The 25293-nt window shown below is 39.8% G+C and overlaps 1 protein-coding gene across 1 annotated transcript; it reads left to right on the top strand.

Annotated features, from left to right (window-relative positions):
• The first annotated feature begins 4672 nt into the window (after positions 1-4672).
• Positions 4673-25261, top strand: LOC121516974 (vasopressin V2 receptor-like). The gene is made up of 7 exons (XM_041798442.1): positions 4673-4751; positions 14885-15169; positions 15243-15488; positions 16817-16963; positions 18301-18598; positions 20656-20874; positions 22809-25261. The coding sequence occupies exons 2-7, from the start codon at positions 14900-14902 to the stop codon at positions 22991-22993; spliced, it is 1365 nt and encodes a 454-aa protein (XP_041654376.1). The 5' UTR covers positions 4673-4751; positions 14885-14899; the 3' UTR covers positions 22994-25261.
• The last annotated feature ends 32 nt before the right edge of the window (positions 25262-25293 follow it).

Raw genomic sequence — 25293 nt, 5'->3', positions numbered from 1 at the left:
AAAAGGAAAAAACACTTGACAATAACAACCTTTAAAATCTAAAAACCAAAATATACTTAAACTGTTTTTAAAAATGTGATTAATCATGATTAATCACAGCCTAGGGATGTGATTAACTTGATTAATTTTTTCTATAAAGTAACAGCACTAGTTAAAACCAAATCTCAGTTAGCTTTGTATCCAAAAGGCTGGCAGAAATGCCCTTTAGAGTTTCACTTTTTTACATTTAAAGTGAAGGTGCTCTGTGAAAATCAAATAGAGGCTGTTCTAACAAGTGTGTTGTTAGATTGACCACTATTTTAAGGAGGATAAGCTACATATTGTGACTTTAAATTGGGATGGGCTATTCTTTTGTTTTGTGGTTATACTTCTACTTCTGGCAGTCTTTCTTTCACATGTATTTACTATACTCCTGCAGAGAAAGGAAAGTGTGTACTTTTCCACCTCTGTATTTATGAATGAATGCAGCACTGGCTGGTTCAGACCACAGGGAGGCCACATTGTCCTGTTAAACCACTACATACTGTACAGTTTGATGTGACTGAAACAGTCTTCATTCTGCAATAACTTGAAATAAGTAACTGTATTTGTGTTTCAGCTTTTATGCAGGTTACTTCAATGATTAAGACCAATACTCAGATATAAAAGCATTAGAAGACACAATAACAGGAAAATATGTACAGTAACATCAAAACCACTATGGGGGATGGAAACAACTAAGATAAAAACTCATGTGGGATTGCTGCTCTTAAAACATAAATTAAAAAGGTAAATCTTTAATTTCTCTTTAAAATGGAGGGTATTTAGCTCCTTATGTGGTAAAAATAGAAAATAGCTTTGTGAAAGTCGTTTCTGGATTGGCTCAAGCAGATTTATTTCCACTTCTTTACTAAACACTGTCATTTCTGTGAAGGTCTGTATGGCTGAAATGTGATAAGAGAACTTCAAATTGTGCTAAGAAGCATGCTTCATATTCTCAGTGTTGATTTTCTGTGTCTTATTTCCAAAATTAGGCTCAGACATCCCTCACTGTTTGGCATTAATATCAGCATTTGAAGAAGGGAGACGCAGCGTGAGCAGCGAGCAGCTTCATGTGTCAGTGTGCATGTGTTCATGATTTTGTGTGGATGTTTAAGGTCACTCAGCGGGCCCCTCGATAATGAGAGGCTTCTCCAAATGAGGGGAAGCAAACAGATTACTGCAGCGTCAGAGAGAGAGAGAGAGAGAGAGAGAGACAGACAGACAGACGGGAAGAGTGAGGAATGCATGAGACAGAGAGAGGAAAAACACAGAAAGAAAACCCTCCTCCTGTTGCTGGCTTCTCGTTTCTCTTAAAAACCTTACACCTATCTGTCACAAGATCCGACTCCCAGCCCTCTCTAACACCCGCTGCTGCACAATCACACGTCCACGGATCAGTTTAAAGTGTGTGACAATGAATGGATGCTCTTTGATCACAACAACAGACGTCTCATTTGATCTGCTCTGTGCTGAATGTGGATCAAAGTCGGGCCAACAGCATCCAAAACAATCAGCAGGAAATTACATTAATTCACCCTCACGCCCCTTTCATCAACTCGCCTGCTTTCCACACGAGTAAGCTCATCTACAGGGCACCATGCATTCATAAAGCATTTCAAAGTGCTAATGAAATTTAAAAACAGAACATGTAAAACTTTAAGAGCATTAAACAGTACTAATGATGTGTATCTGATCTGTTTCCCTTACAGAGGCATGGTGCTCTGCTTAAATAACCCAACCCAGAATGTCTTCCTGTGGATTTAGCTAACCTGGAAATCCCCCACAAGTGTGCTGTGGTTGGAAAATCCACTCACAGTCTTTAAGCCTCAACATTTCATCTGCACGGATGCACAATATGATCAGCATGGTATCAGTATCAGTAGTTCATATCTGTTGTATTAATCATATATCTGCCTTAAATAATGGCTAAATGTGCAACTGTACCATCAGATGAAGGTGGCTGCCTGGACTGCCACACACTCAAGGGGGCCCATCATGAACCCTGAACATTCTGAATGAAGCAATCATGTGATCCTGAATGTCCTTTGGAGGTCAGGAAGTGGGGGAAAATCATAAGAAATAAATGGGAACAGAGGAAAGTTAGTACTTCACAGCTCTAAATCATCAGAAAATTTCTACAGTTCACCAAAAAGAGATTTTTTTACCGAAGTTTAACAGATTTACCTAGTGTTGAGGCGATCACACTACTCAGTCCTGCGGACCTCCTAGTGTCTAGCATCCTCTTGACAGATCAAGGGAGACAAGAGTCTTGATGGGTCTTATACTGAGCTTAGAGGCTGTATAAGCCCCCACAAGCATGCTTTTAATTGGAATATAGTTATAGCTTATCAACTGAATAAACCTTGTGAGGTAAGCGACCGAGTAATGATGTGCTGCTCATGAACGAGCCTGAGCTATGATGCTATGCCAGCCACTGTAGCTAGCTCCCGTTTGAGTGCCAGTTTCCTTTCTGCCATCCTTTGTTGTTGTTTAATCCATATTTAAAAATAGAAATGCTACAAAATGAAGAGCCTTTTCAGAGCCAAACAACCAGCTCTACTGAGCTGGGCCAAATGATCTGGATCTCTTTAAAGAGACAGATTTCCCGTCACAACGAGCGAGGCTGGAGGTCAGCGGGACACCAGCTGGAGAAATGGGGGTAAGATCAAAGTTGAATGTGCTAAAACGTGATGAAACTGTACTGAATCAAACTGGACCAATATTTAAACTAACCACACATGAGCGTTCATTGACTCTGCTTGTCCAGACTTTAGACAGAGGTTTTTTTTTTAATTCCTATTATAATATTTTTTTTTAGATATATAATTTGTGGGCTTTATATGCCTTTATTTCTAGAGTGGAGTACAGTGGATAGAGTCAGAAACAGGGATAAGAGAGTCCCCATGGACCAATGTACGCTGCCTGCGTTCATGAGGCCTGACCGTTGGGCAACCTGCGCCCCAAGAATTAAGAATGTTTTAATTTTCACTTTGAATGCTATGTGTCTCTATGCTGAAATCACTTCTTGCCCCACAAAGAGTGTTCCCCGCTGCTGTGTGACGTCATATGCTAAGAACCTACAAATTAGGCATACTGCATCCATCCAACCATCCATCTTATTTAGCTCATCCAGAGCCGGGTTGTGGCGGTACCAAGTTGAGCAAGTGAACCTAGACATCCTTCACAACAGTGACACATTCCCACTCCTGCTGGGGGATTCCGAGGCATTCCCAGACCAGGCAGGATATATAATCACTCCAGTGCATTGTGGGTCTTCCCCAAGGTCTCCTCCCCTGTCAGGCATTCCCGGAAAACCTCCAAAGGGAGGTGGCCAGGAGGCATCCTGATCAGATGTCCGAACCACCTCAGCTGGCCCCTTTTGATGTGAAGGAGCAGAGACTCTACTCCTAGTTCCCTCCGGATGTTTAAACTTCTCATTCTGTCTCTAAGGCTGAACCCAGCCACCCTCAGGAGATAACTCATTTCAGCCGCTTGTGTCTGCGATCTTATTCTTTCACTTATTACCCAGAGCTCATGACCATAGGTGAGGGTTGGGAGGAAGATCACAACGGTCCAGCACAACGCCTGCAAACCGTTTGATGCTGCACCAATCCATCTATCAATATTGCGCTCCGTTTACCCTTACTTGTGCACAAGACCCCAAGATACCTGAACTCCTTCATCTGAGGCAGAGACTCACTCCCCACCCAGATCTGAAGAGGATCAGACCAATCGGCGTCATTTGAGGAGAACGAGGCGTAGCTATAGGCAGGATTTAATGGTTTTTCAAGCTGAAAGTAATGGCTGCCGTCAGTGTAGCAATTATTTCAGATGTAGCTGTAGAATGGCGGCAGTTTGTCAGGACTGGACCATGTTTCTTGATTAAAACAAGCGAAGAGCCACACTGAAAACTTTTCATGACAGAAAGGAAATTTTTGCTGATTAGTCATGGGCGGGGCTTAGTTGTACTGTAAGCCAGTATACATAAGGGTTGCTGCCGGTGTAGTGATTAGTTTGAATGTAGCATTAGTAAAACAGAAGTTTCATCAGAACTGGGCCACATTTCTTTGAATAAAACAACAGCAAAGAGCCACACTGAAAGCTTTTCTTGCCAGAGATGTTGTTGCATTTCTCCCCAAACGGTTCGGCATGAGTTTTATCCGCCAACAGGATCTATCATTCTTAAGCTTCGACAGCACCTACATGCCGAGCTCATCAGAGAGCAACTGGTTTCTACCCAGAGTGCTCTTCCTTACCACTGGGAACACCTAATATCCTTGTTTTCATATGTTCATAAGAAAATCACCAGTACTGAGTTCCTGCTACTTCTAGTTTTGCTGCAGTAGTATCAAAGCAGGCATCTATATTATTTGTTTTGTACCAGAATCATATCAAAGTTTGAAATCTGGCATTGTGACATGGTCCCTATTAACCTGCATATTTGTGCTCTGATTTCATCCACATTTCACAGAAGTCCAAATGAAGGCGAGGAGGGGGAGGGATGTGAGGCAGAGGGGGAGGAGAGTGGACGAAAGGGAGGAGATGAGGAGATGGGAGGCAGCAGAGAGCGCTGGCAGAGGTCAGCCTCGGAGTAATAAGCGAGAGGAAAAACTCTCACACACATACACACACACAGAAACACAGCATGGATGCAGCCAGTGTGTGCAACAGAAGATCAGGTTGTCCCGGCTCCTACAGATGCTTCACGGGACGCTGAGGACCAGGACGAGGTGAGTGGGTCGGCTGTGTTTACTTGTTCTCCTCTTGTGATTTTCTCTGCTTTCTAGTAAAATGTGGAGGCTGTAGATGTGGAATTAATGAGGCTGAGGAGGATGACTGGGAGTGTTTAAAAAAGTGACTGCTGGAAGCAATAATGCTAAAAAAAAAAAAAAAAATATTGGGTGATATTACTTAATAAAAATATATGACGATTTTTACTTCAACAGGCTGGCAGAAAGATTCTGAACCTTTCAATCCATTTGAAAATAAATGAACAGCTGATAGACACAATTTAAAAAGAGAATAGAAAGTAAGGACTCATCACAAGACTTTCTTACTGTTTCTATCTGTCTCTAAAGTCCGTCTTGATGTGGGTTTAAGCGGTTTCAGGTGCCCTGCTCCTTCAGCCTGGAATCTGTAGGATAATATGTATCTGAGGGAGCTGCTCTCTTTACGTCTTTTCTAAAATAGATTGAGGACAGTGGAAAAAGATGCATCAGGTTGAAGGTGTTTTGACTGATGACTTTCTGCTCTGTGACTCTGGATTTGGCTGATCTTCGTCTGTACCTGCTCTGTTTAATGTCTCTAACTTTGTTATTTGTGCTGCTGCCTGACACTTTAGGGATTTCTAATCCCTGTTGGGTTTTCCAGGATAAATGCAAAGTTTCTGCACACTTTTTAAAAGCAAATTTCAGACTTTTTTAAGACCTTTTAAAACCCAGCCAAAGTAAAAGTAAAACTATTTCTGCACAATGTTGAATTGGTGCTTTTGTGCATAATTCCAATCCCATTCCAAACTTGCATTTCCCCATCTTCTTCTCCTCCTCTCTTTCTTCCAAGGTTTGTATGTGCATAATATGCTACCTTAAATGCTATGAACTGTCACCTGAACAAGAAAATCCATAAAAAACTGCAGATGTATATATAGGTACATTTTTCAGACATGCATCAATCCCAAGTGCCATCCAATCCAAGTACTGGCAAACTCTATACTCTTCTCATTTCCTATGACCAAGAACCCCTGGTCCAGTTGAAGAGATAATGGGAAGAAGAGTTAAATGCACATTTCCCTGAAGACGTGTGGCAGTCAGTAATAGAAAGGATACAGTCATCTTCAATTTGTCTAAAACATAAAAACATACAATTTAAGGTTGTTCACAGACTGCACTGGTCTAAAGCGGGGTTGGTAAAATGTACATCAGATGTTGACCCTAACTGTGATCTCTGTGGAACAACACCAGTCACCTTATCACACATGTTTTGGTTTTGTCCAAAATTGAGAGATTTTTGGTTAAATATTTTCAATTTTTTTTCTGACATTGTAGGATTATTCATTGAACCTCTTGCCGTAATAGCAATATTTGGAACAGTGCCGCATGATTTCAAAATCTATTCACACAATAAAAAAATGATAGCATTTTCTACACTCCTGGCAAGTGGAAAGACAGATTTCCTCCAAACTTCAGCACGTGGATCAGACCTCATGTACCATCTGACCGTATAGAAAATTAGGTACACTACAAGAGGATGCACTGATAACTTTTATAGGATCTGGCAACCAGTTCTTAACCAGTTGGAAAAGATGAACCCTTTAGATGTTTAAAATGTATAAATGTATGGGAAAAAACAGAGGTTTACAAAGTGCTTTGACAATCGGCACAATCACAAATAAGCATCACAACACGACCAACAGACAAAACCCCAATAACAGAGGAACAAATCAAAAACTCAGCCAGCACTGTAACGCCACGTCAAAATGGCCCGGGGGGGTCACATTATAAAAACCAGAAAGACATCATAAAAAAAAAAAAAAACCCAGACATAAACAAAATCCAGTATCAAATAAAAACCAAGAATAACCCTGAGCAATCCAGGCAAGACAGAAACCCTAATACATACAGAGACCTCAGGACCAAAATAATAAATAAATAAAATGGGCTGTGATTATAAGATCAGAGTACAACAACTAAAAAGGCAGAAAATGTAAGAGAAAAAAAGCAAAAAGAGGGTTTGAAAATCAACACGTTTACTATTTATTGTAGAGTCAGTTTCTCTTGTTTATGTCTGTTTCTAATGCAAACAGTCTGACGCTCAATTCTAGTCTAGGAAAGCTTTGGCTTTCTTTACAATGAAAAACGTGTGACCATATTCCATCCATTGCTGGAGCCTATCCCAGCTGTCATCAGGCCAGAGGCAGGTTTCAGCCTGAGCGGGCCACCAATCCATCACAGGGCTGACATACAGAGACAAACAACCATGCACACTCACAAAGATGTACAGTCACCAACTAACCTCACATGCATGTTTTTGGACTGAGGAAGAAAGTCAGAGTACCTGGAGAGAAACCACTCATGCATGAGGAGAACATGCAAACTCCACACAGGAAGGCCCAGGATTTAAACCTTCTTGCCACTGTTCAGACCTGTGAAGGTACTGAATGCCATCACCGATGGGGGCAAAAATTCAAAATTGTATATCCCTTTAAAGGGAGTCGAAATCATTCACATTGTCTTTGTTTTAGCTTGGTGTGGTGTTATTATGCCTGTAGAAGCCAGCTGATCAGAGGATAAGTGCGCGGGGTAGACAAAATGTCAAAGCTGCATCGTAAATTAGTGCCTGACACAGAGGGTTTTCTGGGAGAAATCTAATCCAATCCAATCCACTTTATTTATACAGCACATTTTACAAAACATTACGCTTACCAGAGTGCTACACAGTTAGTAAAACAAGGGAAAAAAAAAACAAAACAAAACACACTGAACATAAAAAACATCATAAATACATATAAACTTCACAGGGACTAAAAACAAGCTTAAAAAGAAACACACAAGAAATGAAGTCCTTTGTATGTTTTCAACACAGCGTGCAGGCGAGCCAACACATTTTTACCTAAAACTCATTAAACTCACGCAGATAAAATGTTCCTGTCTATAGACACAACAGTAGTAACCACAGGAGCTACCTTTACAGAAATTACTGGAGGCTAACGCCACTACTATAGCCAAGTATCTCATACGACCCAACTTCAAAAATCCTGAAATATCCCTTGAAGCAAAACAAAGAAACCCCACATTATTCCTATCAAATTAACTACGAACCATTTGACATGTTTGTCCTCAGTCTAGATTATCATGACGTAGTCCTGTCTTGGAATATATTTATGATAGAAGCTGATTTTTCTGGATCTAGGATGTTTCATTCATAGCAGACCTGCTGAGCATTTTTGAATGTTTACTTTTAGATGAAGGATGCGAGAGGAGATGCAGATGTTGAAAAAAATATGTCTAATTCACAATTCTGGACAATTGAAATGTGTCTTATGTTCTGTTTTAGCGTGCAATTTGGCTTTTGGGACCTTTAGTAATACAATCACAAATTGAAAAATGGTTTAGAATCACATTTTAAGCTTTAGATAACATTTTGGTTTGTGTGCTCTCAGTCAGAAAGCTCTTATTTATTCCAGGCATTCCCAAACTTTTTAGCCCACAACCCCCAAAATAACAGTGACAAATGCCAGGGACCCCCATGACCACTAAAGGTGCTTGAGGCATAGATGAACATGGCTGTACCATTCAAGAAAAGTCACCTGCAGGCGTAAATTTTAAGGATTTTGTAAACATTACTTTGATTTCACCACAAATCTTATCAGATGACCATTTTTTTTTCAAACTGAACTGATAGTATGCATATATTTCTACAAAATGGGAAAAATGTACAATCTAAAGCTATTTAAAAATATTCTTTGATTTATGAAGGCATCTCGGAGCCCTGTGGGGGTCCCAACCCCCACTTTGGGAACCACTGATTTATTCAACATAGTGTTTTTGGTTCAGATGTGTGGTCTCACTGATGATTGGTTGCAGGCTTGTACCTACTCTCTGTTTACGCTGTTCCACTTGTTTGGTCTACTATCCAGCTGTTGCTAGTACGTGTACTTTTAGAAGTGAGGCAGTGGGCTCCTACACATCTGCCTTATGAAATAGACATCCAAAGTTTCTGTGTGAAGAGAGAAAAATGAGCGTTGAACAGAGGGTGTCTAATCTTTAAATTGGATTAACAGAGCCAAAACATGTCAACAAACTCTCCTCTGAAGATGAAAACCCATACAGAGATGTGGGTAAAGAAACCGTGAGCTATATTAGCTGGAGTTTGTCCTGATTTTAACTCCTGTCTGAATGCAGACCCAGGCTAGATGGAAACAGTAACCCACCTCAAACTAAACATTTACATCTATGAGATGCCAATAAAAGCTTTTATTCCAGCAGACTCTGCAGAGTACTCCAAAAGAATCACAAGGAGGAAAAGTTAATTCCACCTGATTTGCAGGTTGGTAACTTCAAAAAGCTTTTAACAGGATTTTAAAATGTTTTATTGCAGTTATATCTGATCTTCCTATTCTCAGCCGTGTGTTTAGGTGCAGTTAAGAGATGAAAGCTATTTTACAAGATGCGACTGATGAATCCAAGAAAAGCTGAGAGCTCTGGGAAGCCTGCTTTCTGTTGTTATGGATGGATGATACTGTCAGCAGCTTTTTTATTCCTGCCTTACTCTTAACAGCGGTGCAGAAGGACTCAGAATACTAACACCTCTCAGTGAGAGCTCTGCACTCAGAACAAGCTGAAGAACTGCCAATAAAATGATCTCAAAGTATCAGGAGTTAAAACACTGAACAGCATTACTGTAATGGTTTTAATTTTTTTAACAAAGGCAGAGGCCAGAGGAGGATGACCAGACTGCTAGATTCAAAAATAATCTCAAATAAAAGAAAACTGCATATTAGAGTTAAGAGGGCCCACTACCAACAGCTCAGGTGTCCAAACACAACAATCCCTGTCTGTTTGGAATAAGGATTTCCAACTCCTCCATGTTTTAATGTGTCTCAGACTTTGAAGTCAGGGCTGCAGTGAGCTGTTGCTTTTTAATCAAATGGAATTTAAATTTGCAGTTCGTCTGCGAAATAATGGAACATTATATTTCTCAAAAAAAAGCCCCCAGAGGGCTGCATACCTATGAACAATCAAGCCCAGGGTGTCTGCAGCTGTCCCAAAAAGGGGAACCTGAAGGTTCGGTTCTTATTTCCTGTTTCTATCAACTACCTTGGATGGAATATTCCAAATTCTTCTTTTCAATTTCTTATGCTGATGATGCAGTTGTCTATAACTCTGCACCTATATCTCTTCAAGCATCAACTCTTCAGCATGCTATTGATTTAGTCGAGGGGTGTCCAACTCAAGGCCCAGGGCCCAAATCCATCCCGTTTTACAGTTATGCCTGGCCCAATGGATCATATATCTTTATTATGAGCGGCCCACCAGTATGAGGTCTGCAGATTTCCTCCAGTATAAAAATGTAAACTTAACCTTGATTTTAAAAAATCCTCAAGTCATTGAAAATGAAAAAGTAAAGGCTTAAAATAATAACATAAAAAGTCAGGATGTGAAAAAGAAATTGTGTTTTCATTTCATATTTTCAATCTTGCATCTCATAATTAAAATTAAACTTATAATTCTGACTTTTTTTCTCATATTTTGCACTTTTGAATTCATAATTTTGACTTATGTCATTTTCTTACCTTTTAGGTCCCAATTTTAAATTTAAAGTCATATTTTAAACATTTTAACCCATTATTATTTTATTTTATGTCATTTTTTGACCTTTTCAACTCCTAACTCTGAGTTTTAATCCCATATTTTGACCTTTAAGCCTAAAAATGTAAAATTTTAACTAACATTTTGACCTTCTAAACAACTGAAATTCCCCTGATTTAGATCCAGATCAGCTCTGTCAGCTGTTGTAACTTGCTCTAAATTAAGACTGAACTAAACTCATGTTCTTAACATTGTCAAGAGCAGCTAAAAGAATGTTGTCCCAGACAGCTGTTACTAAATTTGGTCTAGAAACTGAGTTAGTATCTAAACTAGTTAATTGAATAATTACTTTCAAAAATGTGTAGCAAAAGGCTCATAAAAGGTTGATAACAAGGCCTTCTACAAATCTAGTTAAGGACATGATGCCCCCTCACAGGTCGGGGGGTTGAGGTTGGTAATGATGAGACTACAGGGATAGATATATGGGAGCATGCCAATCAAATATCTGTTTGTCATAGAGCAAAAGAATTAGAATTCAGGCTGCTACATCATCTTCAGAATACAATAAACTCTGAGAAGTCGTCTTTATGTATCAAATGTAGTTCAAATGTAGTGAGGAGGTTAGCTGTTTCATACATATTATGGTCATGCTCCTTATGGGCGGCCTTAACTCTGAATCTTTTAAATCTTAAGTGAAATCTCTTGGATCCAAACGTTCTGAATGCCATTGTTTTAGTTGATGGTTTTCTCATTGCTGTTAGAATCTATTAGGTACTGTATAAGTTTGAGTGTGATCTCTGATCTTAATAGCCAAATAAAGGTAAAAAATTATCAACAAATTTAACTTAAAATGGTAAAACAGAAACTTAGAACATTTCATGGGTTAGAAATGCCTAAGTACCACTTCAGGTCAATCTAACAGTCCTTTCAGCCCTTCCTTGTCAGCTGAGCTTTGTGTTAAGTGCAGTTGTCTGATTTCTCCTTAACTGCCACTTAGTTTGTACTGTTGTTGGACGCAGATTGGTCAAACGGCTGTGACCTTATTAGAGCGCGCTCACTTGCTCTCAGTAAATATTCCCACATGAGGGGCCCTCACTGCATGCCTCTGCGACTGTGTGTGTGTGTGTGTGTGTGTGTGTGGGGGTGTGTGTGTCTGTGTGTGCTGAACTGTAAAAGTGTGTGAGGCACTGCTGTAAACACGTCTCATTGTTTTACAATTATAATTTGCTCACGGAAGCTTGACCCTACACATACACCCCTGTTAAATTCAGCTCTGTGAGGACGTGTGAGTGGGTGTTTGTGTCATATTTACGTACTCTGGAGGTCGGATAAAACAGACGTGGGACTAACTTTACACCAAACATGGAGTCAGGCAGACACATGTGGGGCAGATGCAGTGACTTACAGTTAGTCCTTTCAAACCAGCTATAAGCTGTTCAACGCTAACGCCTGTTTCATAATCACCGTCATCACAACAGTCATCATTACGGGCAATTTGTTCTCATACTATAGAGGACACATGGGAATTACTAATTGGAATTCACTAATTGGGTAAACTATCATGCAATAAATGACAGCAGAGCCGTCAACCAAATTCACACATTTACTTGAGTACTTTACTTTTCACTGCGCTTCAGCTTGTCCATTTCATGCCATTATTATGGAAGCAAATATAATTCATTGACATGTTTTAGGTAGACTCATATTTGAAAAAATGATTACTAATAACAAGCATAATTCTAGACTCTTGACCATTTCTAGACATCTTTAGGTCAACAGCACTGATCTTTTTGCATGTCTAACATGTATTTTATTAACAGGGTAGAGCACATCAGCAGAAACATACCTTTACTGGCAAAGCAGGGGTTTAGTTTTTGAGTTTAAGCCTATTCCTTTCAACACTCTGAGGTTTTCACCATGGCCTGATGTATGACTTACTCTGCCATCATGTGTTGTTCAAGCGTTTTGGACCACATTAGATCCTTGTGTTTTACCTGTCTTAAGCTCAATGTTTTCCTAGCTTGCTTCAAAGCTGCTGCTGTTGAACCTTAACAAAGAAGCCTGGCTTTGTTGCTGACTCTACCAAATTGTAGACCTGTCTTAAACCTCTCTTTTTGTCAAAAAATCTTAAGACAGTGGTCCCAAATCAACTCTTGAATTATTTGTCTTGAAATAATTTCTTTGAGCCATTTTAGTCTACATTTAGTGTAAATCACTCCACAGAAACAGCTCTTAGAAAGGTGGTGGATGGTTTATTATCGTCTGTCAGCATCTGCTTTGTCATCGGTGGATCTTAGCTCAGTTTTGGCACAGTGGACCACTTCGTATTATTGAAAAGACTTAAAAATTACTTCGGCGTCTCATGTTAGGTGCTTCAGCGGTTAAGATCTTGCCTGCCAGACAAATCTCATTGTGTTTTGTGTAACAGTGGGTTCTCTATTTCCTGTTCTGTCAGGCATGGGGTGCCACAGGGTTCTGCACTGGGTCCATTGCTGTTTTCATTCTATCTGGCACTACTGGATCAGATTCTGCATTCAATTGGGACTGCTTTTCATTGTTATGCAGATGATTTACCATTGTATATGTCAGTAGTCCTACAAGGTGGGTCTGATCCAGCTAAACTAGAGGCCTGTCTGGCTGCTGTTATGAGCTAGTCATCAGCATATTTCCTGCTAACCAGCCAAAACAGAATTGATAGTTATCAGACCTTCAAGTCTGCTCTGTGTCATTATTTTACTCTATGGGTGACTGTGATTCATTGCAGAGGTGACACAAGCAGCAATTTTTTGCCCCAAATGCTGCCAAGATTAGATGAATTTTGTCTATTAGGGATGCTGAGATCCTTAACATTTTTTTTTTGCTTTAATTAGATTGTTTGAAGAGTGGTTATTAATGATGCTGTGATCCTTGCAGACACTGTAGATGTCCTGGTGGGGCCTCTTAATTTGCTGAGCAGGCTGAAGCATGGGGAATGCACGTCTCCTATAACCTTGCCAAGCAGATGGATATGCCTGTTTCCATGTTTTTCACTGGCGAATCCATCTTGCAAAGCTCCCATCTGAACCATTCGGGCCCAGTTAGAAAGTGACAGGACCAATCAGCTATGAGGGGCAGTACTTTCAGGCGCAGCAGAGTCGTGACGTGAACAAGCAGCAGCAAGAGCTGGTGCAGTTATGGAGGAAGAGATTAGCGTGGATGCTGCTACAGTGCCAGTTTTATCAGAACTTGACAACATTTCTTCATTAAAAGAAGAACAAAGAACAGCAGTGAGTTGTTTTCTGTTCAAAAATGACAAAAGTCGAGTACTTACATGTCTATAGTAGCCATGTTTCGCGTTATTCCTCAGTAGCTGCACACATGCAGCTTGCTAGCGGCTACGTCATGTGCTTTGTTCCTATGATTGGCCCGTAGAGATGTGACAGACAGAACATTCACCCAATCATCCTCCAAAGATTTTTCAAAGCCTCTCCCTTTTCTCAAATGTTTCCTATTGAAGTTTTCCCAGATGGATGTGTGAAACACATCCATCTGACATGTCAGGTTACGTCTCCTGGGCCAAAACAAAGATCCAGGCATTCAGGGATGACTTGTATGTTCCCATGAGTCTGTATGTGAATGGTGAGAGTGTGGAAGCTGCAGAGCATCTCACCTACCTTGGCAGCGTAATCCATCCACTTGCAGGAAGGCCAAGATCCACTGCAGATTTGGACTTGTGCATAGAGCAATGGGTTTCGCTGAGCAAGACAGTGTAGCATTCTCAGTATCTGAGCATGCAGATGAAAGTCAGTCTCTCCATCCTTAGTCCTCTTAGTCTTACTATATTGTGAGGCCTGGATGTTGACTGATGGCCAGAGACGTCAACTGGACTCCTTTGTGATGACTTCTCTTCGTCACCTCTTTAGATACTGTCAGAAAGAAAGTGTGTCTAATGCTGACATGCTCAGGAGAGTGCGCTGACAGGCACCTGGCGAGCTTTCCCGGCTTATGATTGTCAACTCGGTGGGCAGGTCCAGACAGCAGGAACGAAAGTGTGTGTTGTGGAGGGTGCAGCTTGGAGGATACCTGGTGAGATGAGGTATGGGCTGGGCTAAGGCCTGAACGATGGCCATCAGGAGGCCAGAGCAGTTCGGGACCAAGGTTGATGCAGTGTAGTGCCAAGCCAGCAAAAGCCCCCATACTTGACCAGACCTGATTATGACTGGATTTCCTTTTGTGACATTTGCCAGAGATAAGTTATTGAGGTCTGCAGATGGTACAAAATACAGTTGCCTGTGGTCTGACCTCTGGTGCTCACCTCCCTTCATTGGCTTCCCATTCAGGTTAGAGCAGACTTTCAGGTGATGTTTGATACTTGTAAAATAGTGAATGGTGGACACTCTTTTAGCTCACTGAGTAGAGCAGCCACCCATATACAGATATACATATACTATAGTCCTCAGTGCACCAGTCGCAGGATGATTCCTAGTCCTGGCCCTGGAGCATTTGCCGCTTTGTTTCTGTAATCCGATTTCCCCTTCCTGTCTAACTTTTTCCTCTCTCTCTCTCTCTCCCAACAGTCCCACCCAGCTGTCATGTCAGTCTCCATGGCAACAGACTCCTACCCACCCCTCGACTGGTCGGTAGTCTCTGTGACCCCTCCAGACAGAAACGTCACCAGCCGGCAGCGTGACGCTCTTCTAGCTGTGGCTGAAGTCGTGGTGCTGGCGGTCATCCTAGTGATGGCGTTGCTCGGTAACGGGCTGGTGCTGGTGGTGCTGTTGAGGCAGAGACGACATCACAACCCTCTGCACCAGTTTATGCTCAACCTCTGCGTGGCTGACCTGGTGGTGGCGCTGTTTCAGGTAACATGCTCATACAGGTGATGAGATGCTGACCCTTTCCTTGTGTCTGACTCCTCCCCCTCCTCTTCATCAGGTGTTGCCACAGCTTGTTTGGGACGCTAAGGGTCGTTTTCCTGGTCCGGACTTCCTGTGTCGCCTCGTTAAATACCTGCAGGTCCTTGGGATGTTCGCCTCCTCTTATATGATTGTTGCCATGACAATGGACAGACACTATGCTATCTGCTGCCCCCTGCAGGCACACCGTAGTGGGGCCACCCAGCGCTGGAACAGCTTCATACTGCTGGCCTGGGGGCTGTCGCTGCTGCTCAGTCTGCCACAGGTAGGAGGACACAACTTATTAACCCTTTAAACTGCACAGAGGTGCATTTTAGGACATGGCAACCAAAATAAGGTAAAGTATAGCAGACGTTCTGGTCACTTTCTTTTTTCTCAAAATAAAGTATAATCTTGTTAACCAAGTTGTCAATTTATGCAGTTTGTTTTGATACACAGTCTTGCAATTTCTGCTTCATTATCAATAAACACATTTCTTTCAGAATTTTTTGCGCTGTGGTTATTCATTCATTACTTTAAGAATGACTTATGTTATATGCTATTATTCTAATGCGAAAGATTAGCATTAAAAAAGAACACATACTGTAAAATCAGGGATATTCCGTCACCAGTATATAAGACTCCCAGAGGGAAAAAAAGGATTATTTCCTGCATTTTCCTACAGGTTTCTTCCTGCATGATGATCTCCATTGTGTTCAGTGAAGTTCACAATAATCATCTGTTTAAACACGTGGAGTTTGTATTCCTGCTAGCTAACCGTATGGTTGATCACTCAGCAAACACTGAAGGGGAGAAACCTTATTGAATGAATGTTCTGTCACATTCATTATGGGCCAATCAGATCAATAATACATGACATAGTTGGCATGTGCAGCCAGCTGTTATAATTGTCAACTATCAGAGCTAGTGGGTGAATTGGTTGGGAGAGGAGCAAAAACATCTTTTTAATCAAGAAAAGCTTTCAGTGTGGTTCTTTGCTCTTCTTTTCATAAAGAGATGTCATGTTCTGATGAACCTATCACTACAGCTGCATCCACTATTCTCTTCACTAGTCACCTTTGTTTACTGGGTTGCAGTACAACAAAATTCCAACCATTCTTACTGTCTCTTTCCCACGAAGTAATTCACCTTCAAACTTTGCAATAATAGGTATTAGAACGTATCTTAATCCAACTTCTAAAGTATATTTCAATTTACACTGACCAGTCAGATAATATTATTCAAAGATTTTTATTCTATTTCCCCTCCATTGAAGTTTCCACTACACCCTAGCATCCCTTGGTGCCTCTTTGTCTGATCTAAGTTGACTAAAAAACACTTTTCAACATCAGGCTGCCATGGAATTGCTTTAATAGAAAACATTGGTAACTACTTAGTGTCACTCAAATTTTGCTTCATTTTGAATCAGGAAAAACCTCTGTAATATTTATGAGTATCAGGAAATAATAACTTTCATCCTGTTTAATAAAAAAATACCTTTCATATGTGAGAAGTGCATTTTTTAAGTTTCTAAAAATCTGTTTTAGTGCAGACTGGAACAGGTAAGATATACACTGACACCTGGCCACTCACATACATCTCTACCCTCTTTAGGTTTTTATCTTCTCACGTTCAGAAGTGGCTCCAGGCGTTTATGAGTGTTGGGGAAACTTTGCTGAGTCGTGGGGACTTAAAGCCTACGTCACCTGGATGACCCTGGCTGTTTTCATCCTCCCAGTCCTCATCATCACAGTCTGCCAGGTAAAACAGTCATCACAATACCGAAATTTCTATATCATTCTATTAACTACATTGACAAAACTAATGGAAGTCCTAGGCACCCAATGTTGTAGGACTTGTTTTTTATTTTAAAATACTTTCAGGCAAATTGTCAGGCAAACTGTCCAAATTGCAGTGATGAATTGGCACTAGTTTAGTATCAAAACATTTAAAAAAAATGTGTGTAGTCTAGACCAGGGGTTCTCAAACCTTTTGAGGATAGGGACCCCTTACAGGGCAGAACATTTTCCAAGGACCCCCTCATAACCCTCACACTGATTAAACATATGCTAACTGCCATTTTTATTCCTAGATGTTGTACTTTAAACTCTTAAACCTAAACACAAGCTCTTGTCCAGCTGAGTGTGGCTTCTTACTTTTTGTGATCCTTTGAGCAGCTGAATAAAAAGCCCCCTGTGCTTTTTCTGAGGCTGTGGTCAGGTTCACCATTCATGTTTTCTGGCTGATGTATTCCTCACCCTTTTTTCAAAAAAAAAATCTTTTGTTTTGTCCTTAAACTCTGCAGGCTTTGTTATCAGATGACCCTTTAGCTTGGCAGGCTTCATGGCTTCACATGAAGACACAACAAATTTTGGTCTTCCGTTGCTGTTCTCAATAAAAACCAAACTCGAGATTGCTGTCATCATATTTTCTCAGTTTAGCTGGTTTGGGCCAAGCATCACTCGATGAAGTGGGCATGCTTAGATATCCATTGTTGCTAGCTGGACCACACCAAATGTGTCTTGAGCAAAGTGACTGATGCGTGACGAGTGATAGATTTATGTGATATCTCACAATCATATCTGACTTTTTAGTGGTCCAAAGCTGACTTCTGTGGGAGTCATTGGTTTAGTATGGTTGTTATACAGCACTGCGGTCCTTTTTTGTATTGATTTGCTTTTAAATGACATGGCATTACTTCGGTTATTTATTTTGAATTATTTCGCGGACCCCCAAGCTGTGGATCGTGGACCCCCAGGGGTTCCCAGACCCCAGTTTGAGAACCACTGGTCTAGACAAGGCTCTGTTGGTTTACAAAGGATCCATAGTTTTTTAAAGTTTAAACATAAATTGTACCACCTACAAACATGTGACTTTGAAAATGATAGTTTTAACAACCTCATCAGGGAGAGACTAGGGAGTGACCAGAGGAAAACAGAATTTACAGCTTAAATGTAGAATCATCTTAGTCTTTAATAAAGATATGAATATGCCCCTTTATTGATTGTGTTTGCGATGGCTGGATGGATGGATGGATGGATGGATGGATGGATGGATGGACGGACTTTACTGACCATCTTTTGCCTTTCCTCTCTCAGGTTAGAATCTTTAGGGAGATCCATAACAACCTGTACCTAAAGTCAGACCGGCGTCTGTCCCCTGTCCCTGTCCCTCCCCCCAGACAGGACAGTCACAGAGGAGGAGGAGGGGGAGGGGGAGGAGGCAGAGGGAGGTCCAGTGTCTCTCTGTATGTTTCACCAATCATTTTCAACAACCCTGGGAGTCAGACGAGCTTTGAGCCTGTCTCTACGTTTGTTCACCTGCCCATGGGGCCACTCAGGTCCAACAGCTTTACCTCACACTGTGACATTCACACCTACACTGCTGTTCACCCAGGTGAGATCCACAGATACAGCATATAAACTCCTGTCACATTAGATAGTGGTGTTTTCCAGACTTGGCAAATACATTTTTTCACATCATTGTTGTTAAAAATCTGAAAATCTAAAAGACATAATTCAGGGTCAAGGCAAAAGCCAGCACAATGAATCAATAACCCCTTAACCAGACGATAAACTGTTTTGACATTTAAAAAGTTAAAAAGATCAGTTTAAAGGCTCACAATCTGAGAAAAGTACATTTATTAGTTCAAAAAGTCCAAAACATGAAATTGAAAAATAATGTTTTTTAATGTTGAACATATTAGAAAGAAAGTCAAAATCGTGAGTTTAAAAGTTCAAAATATGAAATAAAATTTGTAATCATGAAATTAAAGTCAAAATATGATCCAAAATTTTAAATTGTTAGTTTAAAAGGTCAAACTATGGGATTATGAAGTCAACGTTTGGATTCGAAAACATGAGGTAAAATACAAAGTAATTGTATAAAAGGTAAAAATATGACTTAAGAATTAGAATTATGAATCTTAAAGCTCAAAAAATTATATGAGAAGTCAAAATTATGAGTTAAAATGCTCAAAGTATGAAATTAAAAGTCAAAATCCTAAGTTTCAGTCCTAACTGTGAGATGCTAAATTGAAAATGTGAAATCAAATCACAGATTAATTCCTTTTCCCACATTCCTGACTTCTTATCTAAATATTTTCACTCCTTACTTTTTCAGATTTTATGACTTAACAAGGATAATTTAAATCATCAAGGATAAGTTCACATTTTTATACCTGAGGAAATCTGCAGACCTCATATTGATGGGCCAGTTATAACAGAAATATGAGATCATCTTGCAGTCCGGATTTAACTGTTCCACAGGCCGGATTTGGCGAGTTTGACACCTGTGCCCTAAACTGTACTGCTGCTTAACTGAGACAATTTAGAAACATTTTGTGGGCTTTATCTTCGACACTGTCTTCAGAGAAGTCTGAGTGGAGCTCCTGCATTGTTCCCTAAAGGAACAGTGGAGCTTTGAACTTGGTTCTGTGGAATTATAACCCAGGCATGTCTCCATTGGTTAATGTGTCCAGCTAAAGATCTGTTTACTTCATTCAAAGAAAATTAAAATTGTGTGAGAGAGCGTTCTCTCCTCTGTTTTTGCACGGCAGAAAAAAAGTCATTATTGCTTGCCAGGAGATGGTTCTAGGGAGTTTGATGTCACATTGATGTACAATTTCGTTGTAGTACAATTTCATTGTACCTGTGTTCACCGGCAATAAATTATTCTGATTCTGACATGGAAGTTATGAATTTTGCCCCTGGGAAATTTCACCTTCACTATGATTGTCATAGGGGTGTGACTGGGAAAGAACGTGAACCTCTCTTTGCTTCATAGGTGGTGGCAGATGCATTACAGAAGCCAGATCTGGACTAGAAGTGCCAGCAGAAGAACTTTGCAATTGCAATTTAACATGCAATCATTTTTTAAGATCTTCATCTTCTGTATATTTCAGCAAACACAAGAAATAAACCATTTTATATCATAACCAACACAATATTAGATAGATTAAACTAGGGCTCAAGCAATTTGGAAAAATATCTTATTGCAATGATTTGACTCATATTGCATATTTAATATGAATTGCAATCCCTTTTATGTAATTCTTATTTGATTCAGAAATGTATAAACAAAATGAGGAAAGTGGGATTTTTTTGTACGGCCTCCTCAGCAAAATGAGAGACAGCTCTTTCAATCTCGGCCCTGCTGCTTTGCTTTATGCTAACTTAATTTATTATATTCCTGATGTAGCTTCAATTCAAGCTCATAGTATGGCACACACACACACCCCTGTTTCTTGCTTGTTGCAGTGGTCAACACTATGAAAGGTTAATGTTTAAAGGCTCATCATGTTTCAGAAAGATTTTAGCCCATCAGCTCCTGACAGACCTCTAATTTAAGTTATGTGATGAACTGTCGAAATGTGGCATTTGAGTTGAAAAGGAGTAAATCCTCCAGAAACAGCAGGATAATCCTTTGACACTCTGTTTGCATGTTCCCTCCAGTTGAGCTGCAGCCTGATGTGCTTCCTGACCCTGCAGCGCCCTCTGCCGTCTCCTGCAGCCCCCCCAAAGCGCCCCCTGCCCGTGGAGGAGAGGTAACAGCAGCTATGTCAAAGACAGTGAGGATGACTCTGGTCATAGTGCTCGTCTACTCGCTCTGCTGGGCCCCATTCTTCAGTGTGCAGCTGTGGGCAGCCTGGGCCCCCAACCCACCACAGAACGGTGCTCCAAACAACCTCTAACTACTTCATTTTTCTGATAATAGCAGAGTGAAATAATCCCTCTATAAGTGTTGATTTCATATCAGGTTATAAAATTTATGGACACATTTACAAGTGTCAAGGTCATTGTTACAGGAATTTAAGAACATAGTCAAAATATCTGAGGTATCTGAGAAAATGTCCCTCCTCTGAGTTTATCTAATAATGAAAGGTCAGCTATATTTTCAACAAGTTTATAGACTTAGAAAGCAATATATCTAAATAATGTCAAAAACAGAGACAAAAGTAGAGAAAATCTTTCATCAGTGACAGACCAGCTGTCTGGATGTCTGGTAAAAGCCAGAATGGTTGCCCAACTACAATTGGGGCCACTAAGAATGGCTTCTTATTCCCCTGTAAAATAAACAGGAACAAGTTATGCAAAAAAGTCTTTTTTCAGTCATGCTTTTTTAAAATAGCTACATGACTGATAAAGCCAAAATATTTTGGATCAAACTTGTTTAAATAAACATATTTTTCTGTGTGGGAGTGGAAAGGTCAGAAAATTCAAAGACAGGACTGAAATTTAATATTTACACAGCATCACTCAGCTAAAGAAGATGATTCTGTGTAATAAATGGCCAAAGGGATGGGCAGAGAAAACTAAAAGAAAAAATTATGTTGGCTAGGGGTGATGAAAGGGCAGAAATAACTGATTAATTTCCAAAACATACCACCAGTGTGGCTGCCAGGGTTTGTGAAACTTGTTAAGAAAGCTTCTTGTAGCAAAGATCGTACAAGGGTGAGCTATCATGCTGATATTTTTCTTTATTTTAGTGCAGAGTATGGTGTTTCCCAAAAATACTGTGCTTTAAGTGTGCTTTTTTTAAATTCCAGTGACTCTGTGTAGCATGCACATTCCTTTTTCATATGCTTTTTAATGAAACTGTTGTTATTATAAACTGTTCCATCTGTGCAATTTAGATGTCTGCTGCAGACCATAGCATACCGTGCCCTCACGGGTTAACTTCAATGTAATGCCTCTGCTGTGGTTGTATTTCATGTCATTTATGTGCTCATCGTTTGACATTTTAAATCATCAAAAGGGTTGATGTAGGTCAAAAATAGGAAGTGTCTGTTGCAACTTCACTGCACTTCATTATGAACATTTTGTCATCACTTTAAAATATGTTTTAAAACCTCTTCAGTTTTTATGTCTGGCCATAAGGACTCAGTAGAATAACTTGCAGATCAATCCATCTGTTTATAGTTGTAGTAGAGCTGATTTGCCACTGCCCCAACATTTTTAACCACTGACATGATTCATCAAGCAATATTAATTCTTGTTTTATTAATAAAACAAAGAAAGAATAGAAAAATACAACTTTGTTGTTTTTGATTAGTATAAAGTGGAGGGAAACTTCAGCCCACTTTCTAAATTGATCAAAAGAGCTTGAACTCTTTTCATTCAAAGCAGCATAGATGAACTTAAGACTGACGATCTCTAGGTTTTGGGGAATTTTTGGAAGGGGATGGGGCGTCTGGTAAATTTTTATTCTATCCATCATAAATTAATAGAAATTGTACTGTTTTAAAGCACATGGTATAAAAAAGTGTTTCTTATAGCGCTGATTTATTGGTCTTGTCAGCAGAATTCCTATCTTCCAATACTAATTACTAACTTTTTTATCTATAATCTGCTCCTACCAATATTATAATAATACTGACAAACATTCCTGATTTGCTCTACCCTTGATGGGTAATGATAATATAATAATATGTTGTTTTTTAGGTTTCTTTTACTGGTGATACACTTTACTTAATGAAAATATTTCATGCAAGACATGACTTCTAATGGCTTATTTTTATATCGTGTTATTAGTACTAAAACACAGGTAAAACATTAGATTTTCCTCCGCCTTAGTCACTAACACAATCTTTATCTATTGTTTGCAGGTGCAGTGTTTACCTTACTGATGCTGCTAGCCAGTCTGAACTCCTGCACAAACCCCTGGATCTACTCCGCCTTCTCCAGCAGCGTCTCCCCGGAGCTCCGACTCCTGCTGCTCTGTCGAAAACACTCACCACGCCGGGGCTCCTTACCGAGCGACTCCACCACCACGCACAACTCCAACTACTGAACAGTACCCAACATTTCAACAACGGAACCTGCGATGTGAAACAAAAATCACTCTTTATGATGTATTAGCATAATGCCACACAACTAGAGCGCTTACGTTTATTAATGTCACATTAAAATTGCTGTTAAAATAATAGTTTGACATTTGGGAACTACATTTATTTGTTGTTTTGAAAGAACTACATCGATATGGCTGTCAAATCTGTCCGTAAATTAAGAGGAAATAAAATAAATCGTGCTAGCATAAAAGAAATGCAGCTGACGTGGACTGTTCCTAACGTCTATAAAATTGGACCGTTGGTTAGCTTAGCATGAAAAAACCAAGAAGAGAAGCTAACGTTAGCACTGGGACAGATTAAGGTTATCTTAGCCTGCTAACTTAAACGGTAATATGTTTTATCTCACATTAAACTGAAAAAAGCGGTAAAAATCTATTTTGTAACCATTCACAGTGGAAACTTATTCTTGCGTATTCTTGGTTTGGTGGAATTTTCTAGATAAAGCGCTGTCAGTCACTCTCCACCTACATAACCGTTACTACGTTAGCATGTGCGGGTTAACTGCTAACGGCTGAAATCCAGGAAATAGTCAGGTGCATTTCTACCTTGAAACGCCAGTAATGATCGTTTTCTCACTTCTTTTCTTATAAAATGGGACTTAAATAATTTCACTTGTAAAATTACTGCCCTGTAGAGGATATGGTTGATATTGAACCACGTTTCATTTTTGAGGCAAAATATGTTGATTTATTAGGCTATGCCAGGTTATTTCCAAGCCGTTAGCATTGACTTCCTGTTGATGAAATCACCCCCAAAATTAAAACAAGAAATTAATACAAGAAAATCAGCCTTACTGTACCTGTAAAACACACAAATGGATAAATATCTGTCAGTACGGTATATATATCTATAATAAAAGACAGTCTTCCATCAGGAATAGCTCAGATAGACATCAATTAGCAAGTTCACTATGGATGATGTGCCTGACTATTTAAAGAAGCTCTCGCAATGAGAAGGCCGAAAATAAAACAAGAAATGTACACCACTAATTCCAAAAAAAGTTGGGACACTCTGTAAAATGTAAATAAAAACAGAATGCAATTAGTTGAAAATCACATGAATCCATATTTTATTCACAATATAACATAAACTATATATCAGATGTTTGAACTGAGACATTTTACCATCATGAATTGAATATTAGCTCGTTTTGAATTTGATGGCAGCAATAATAAAGGAAAGACAAGTCAAGAAAAGGCTGGAAAAGTAAGTGGTACGAATGAAAAACAGCTGGAAGAGCATTTAGCAATTAACTTGGTTCACTTGCAACAGGTCAGTAACATGACTAAGTATTAAAGGAGCATTTTAGAGAGGCAGAGTCTCTCTGAAGTAAAGATTGGAAGAGGTTTACCAATCTGCCTAGGACTATGTCAAAAACAGTACAGCACATGATATCATCAAAAGATTCAGAGAATCGGGAGAAATCTCTGATCAAGAGACAAAACCAAAGGACAGTAGTGGACGCTGGTGATCTTGGGGCCCTCAGGCAGCACTGCACTGAAAACAGGCATGAGTCTGTAATGGAAGTCACTGCACAGGCTCAGGGACACTTCCAGAAATCATCTTCTGTCAACACAGTTGGCCGTGACATCCACAAATGAGTTAAAGTTGTATCATGTGTTACTTAAGTGCCTCAGGCATGGGCTTCACATCTGGAAAGGCATTATCAGTGCTGAAAGTAGATAGGGAGTTTTACAGCAACATATTCTCCCATCCAGACTACATCTCTTTAAGGGAAGGCCTTGACTGTTTTAGCAAGACAATGCTAAAGCACATACCACATCCATCACAACAGCATGGCTTCACAATAGTTGGGTCTGGTTGCTTGCCTTGCAGTACAGACCTTTCCACGACAGTAAACATTTATTGCAGCATAAAAATGAATATCTGGACCGTTGAGCAATTAGAATCCTATATCAGACAAGAATGGGACAACATTACTCCCCTAAAACTCCAGTAACTTGTTTTCTTCCTAGACATTTACATACTGTAGTTAAAAGAAGAGGAGAGGCTATACAATGGTGAACATGGCCGTGTCCCTACTTTTTTGAGATGCATTGCTGCCATCAAATTCAAAATGAGCTAATATTTCTCATGAAATGGTAAAACGTCAGTTTCAACATCTAACATGTTGCATTCTGTTTTTATTCACATTTTAAACAGTGCCACAACTTTGTTTTAATTAGAATTGGGGTTTTGTATTTCCCAAATTTTTTTTGTACAAATTAAATATCTTGACTCA

This window comes from Cheilinus undulatus, linkage group 11, assembly GCF_018320785.1.
Source record: "Cheilinus undulatus linkage group 11, ASM1832078v1, whole genome shotgun sequence".
Lineage (NCBI taxonomy): Eukaryota > Metazoa > Chordata > Actinopteri > Labriformes > Labridae > Cheilinus > Cheilinus undulatus.
The sequence above is the reverse complement of the archived record's forward strand: the minus strand, read 5'-3'. Positions and strand labels throughout refer to the sequence as shown.

Excerpts from the sequence above, each read along its gene's own strand:
- LOC121516974 (XM_041798442.1), top strand. The coding sequence starts at position 14,900 with ATGTCAGTCTCCATGGCAACAGACTCCTACCCACCCCTCGACTGGTCG. Across the intron at positions 15,489-16,816 it reads TGCTGCTCAGTCTGCCACAG|GTTTTTATCTTCTCACGTTC; the intron begins GTAGGAGGACAC and ends TACCCTCTTTAG. Across the intron at positions 16,964-18,300 it reads TCATCATCACAGTCTGCCAG|GTTAGAATCTTTAGGGAGAT; the intron begins GTAAAACAGTCA and ends TTCCTCTCTCAG.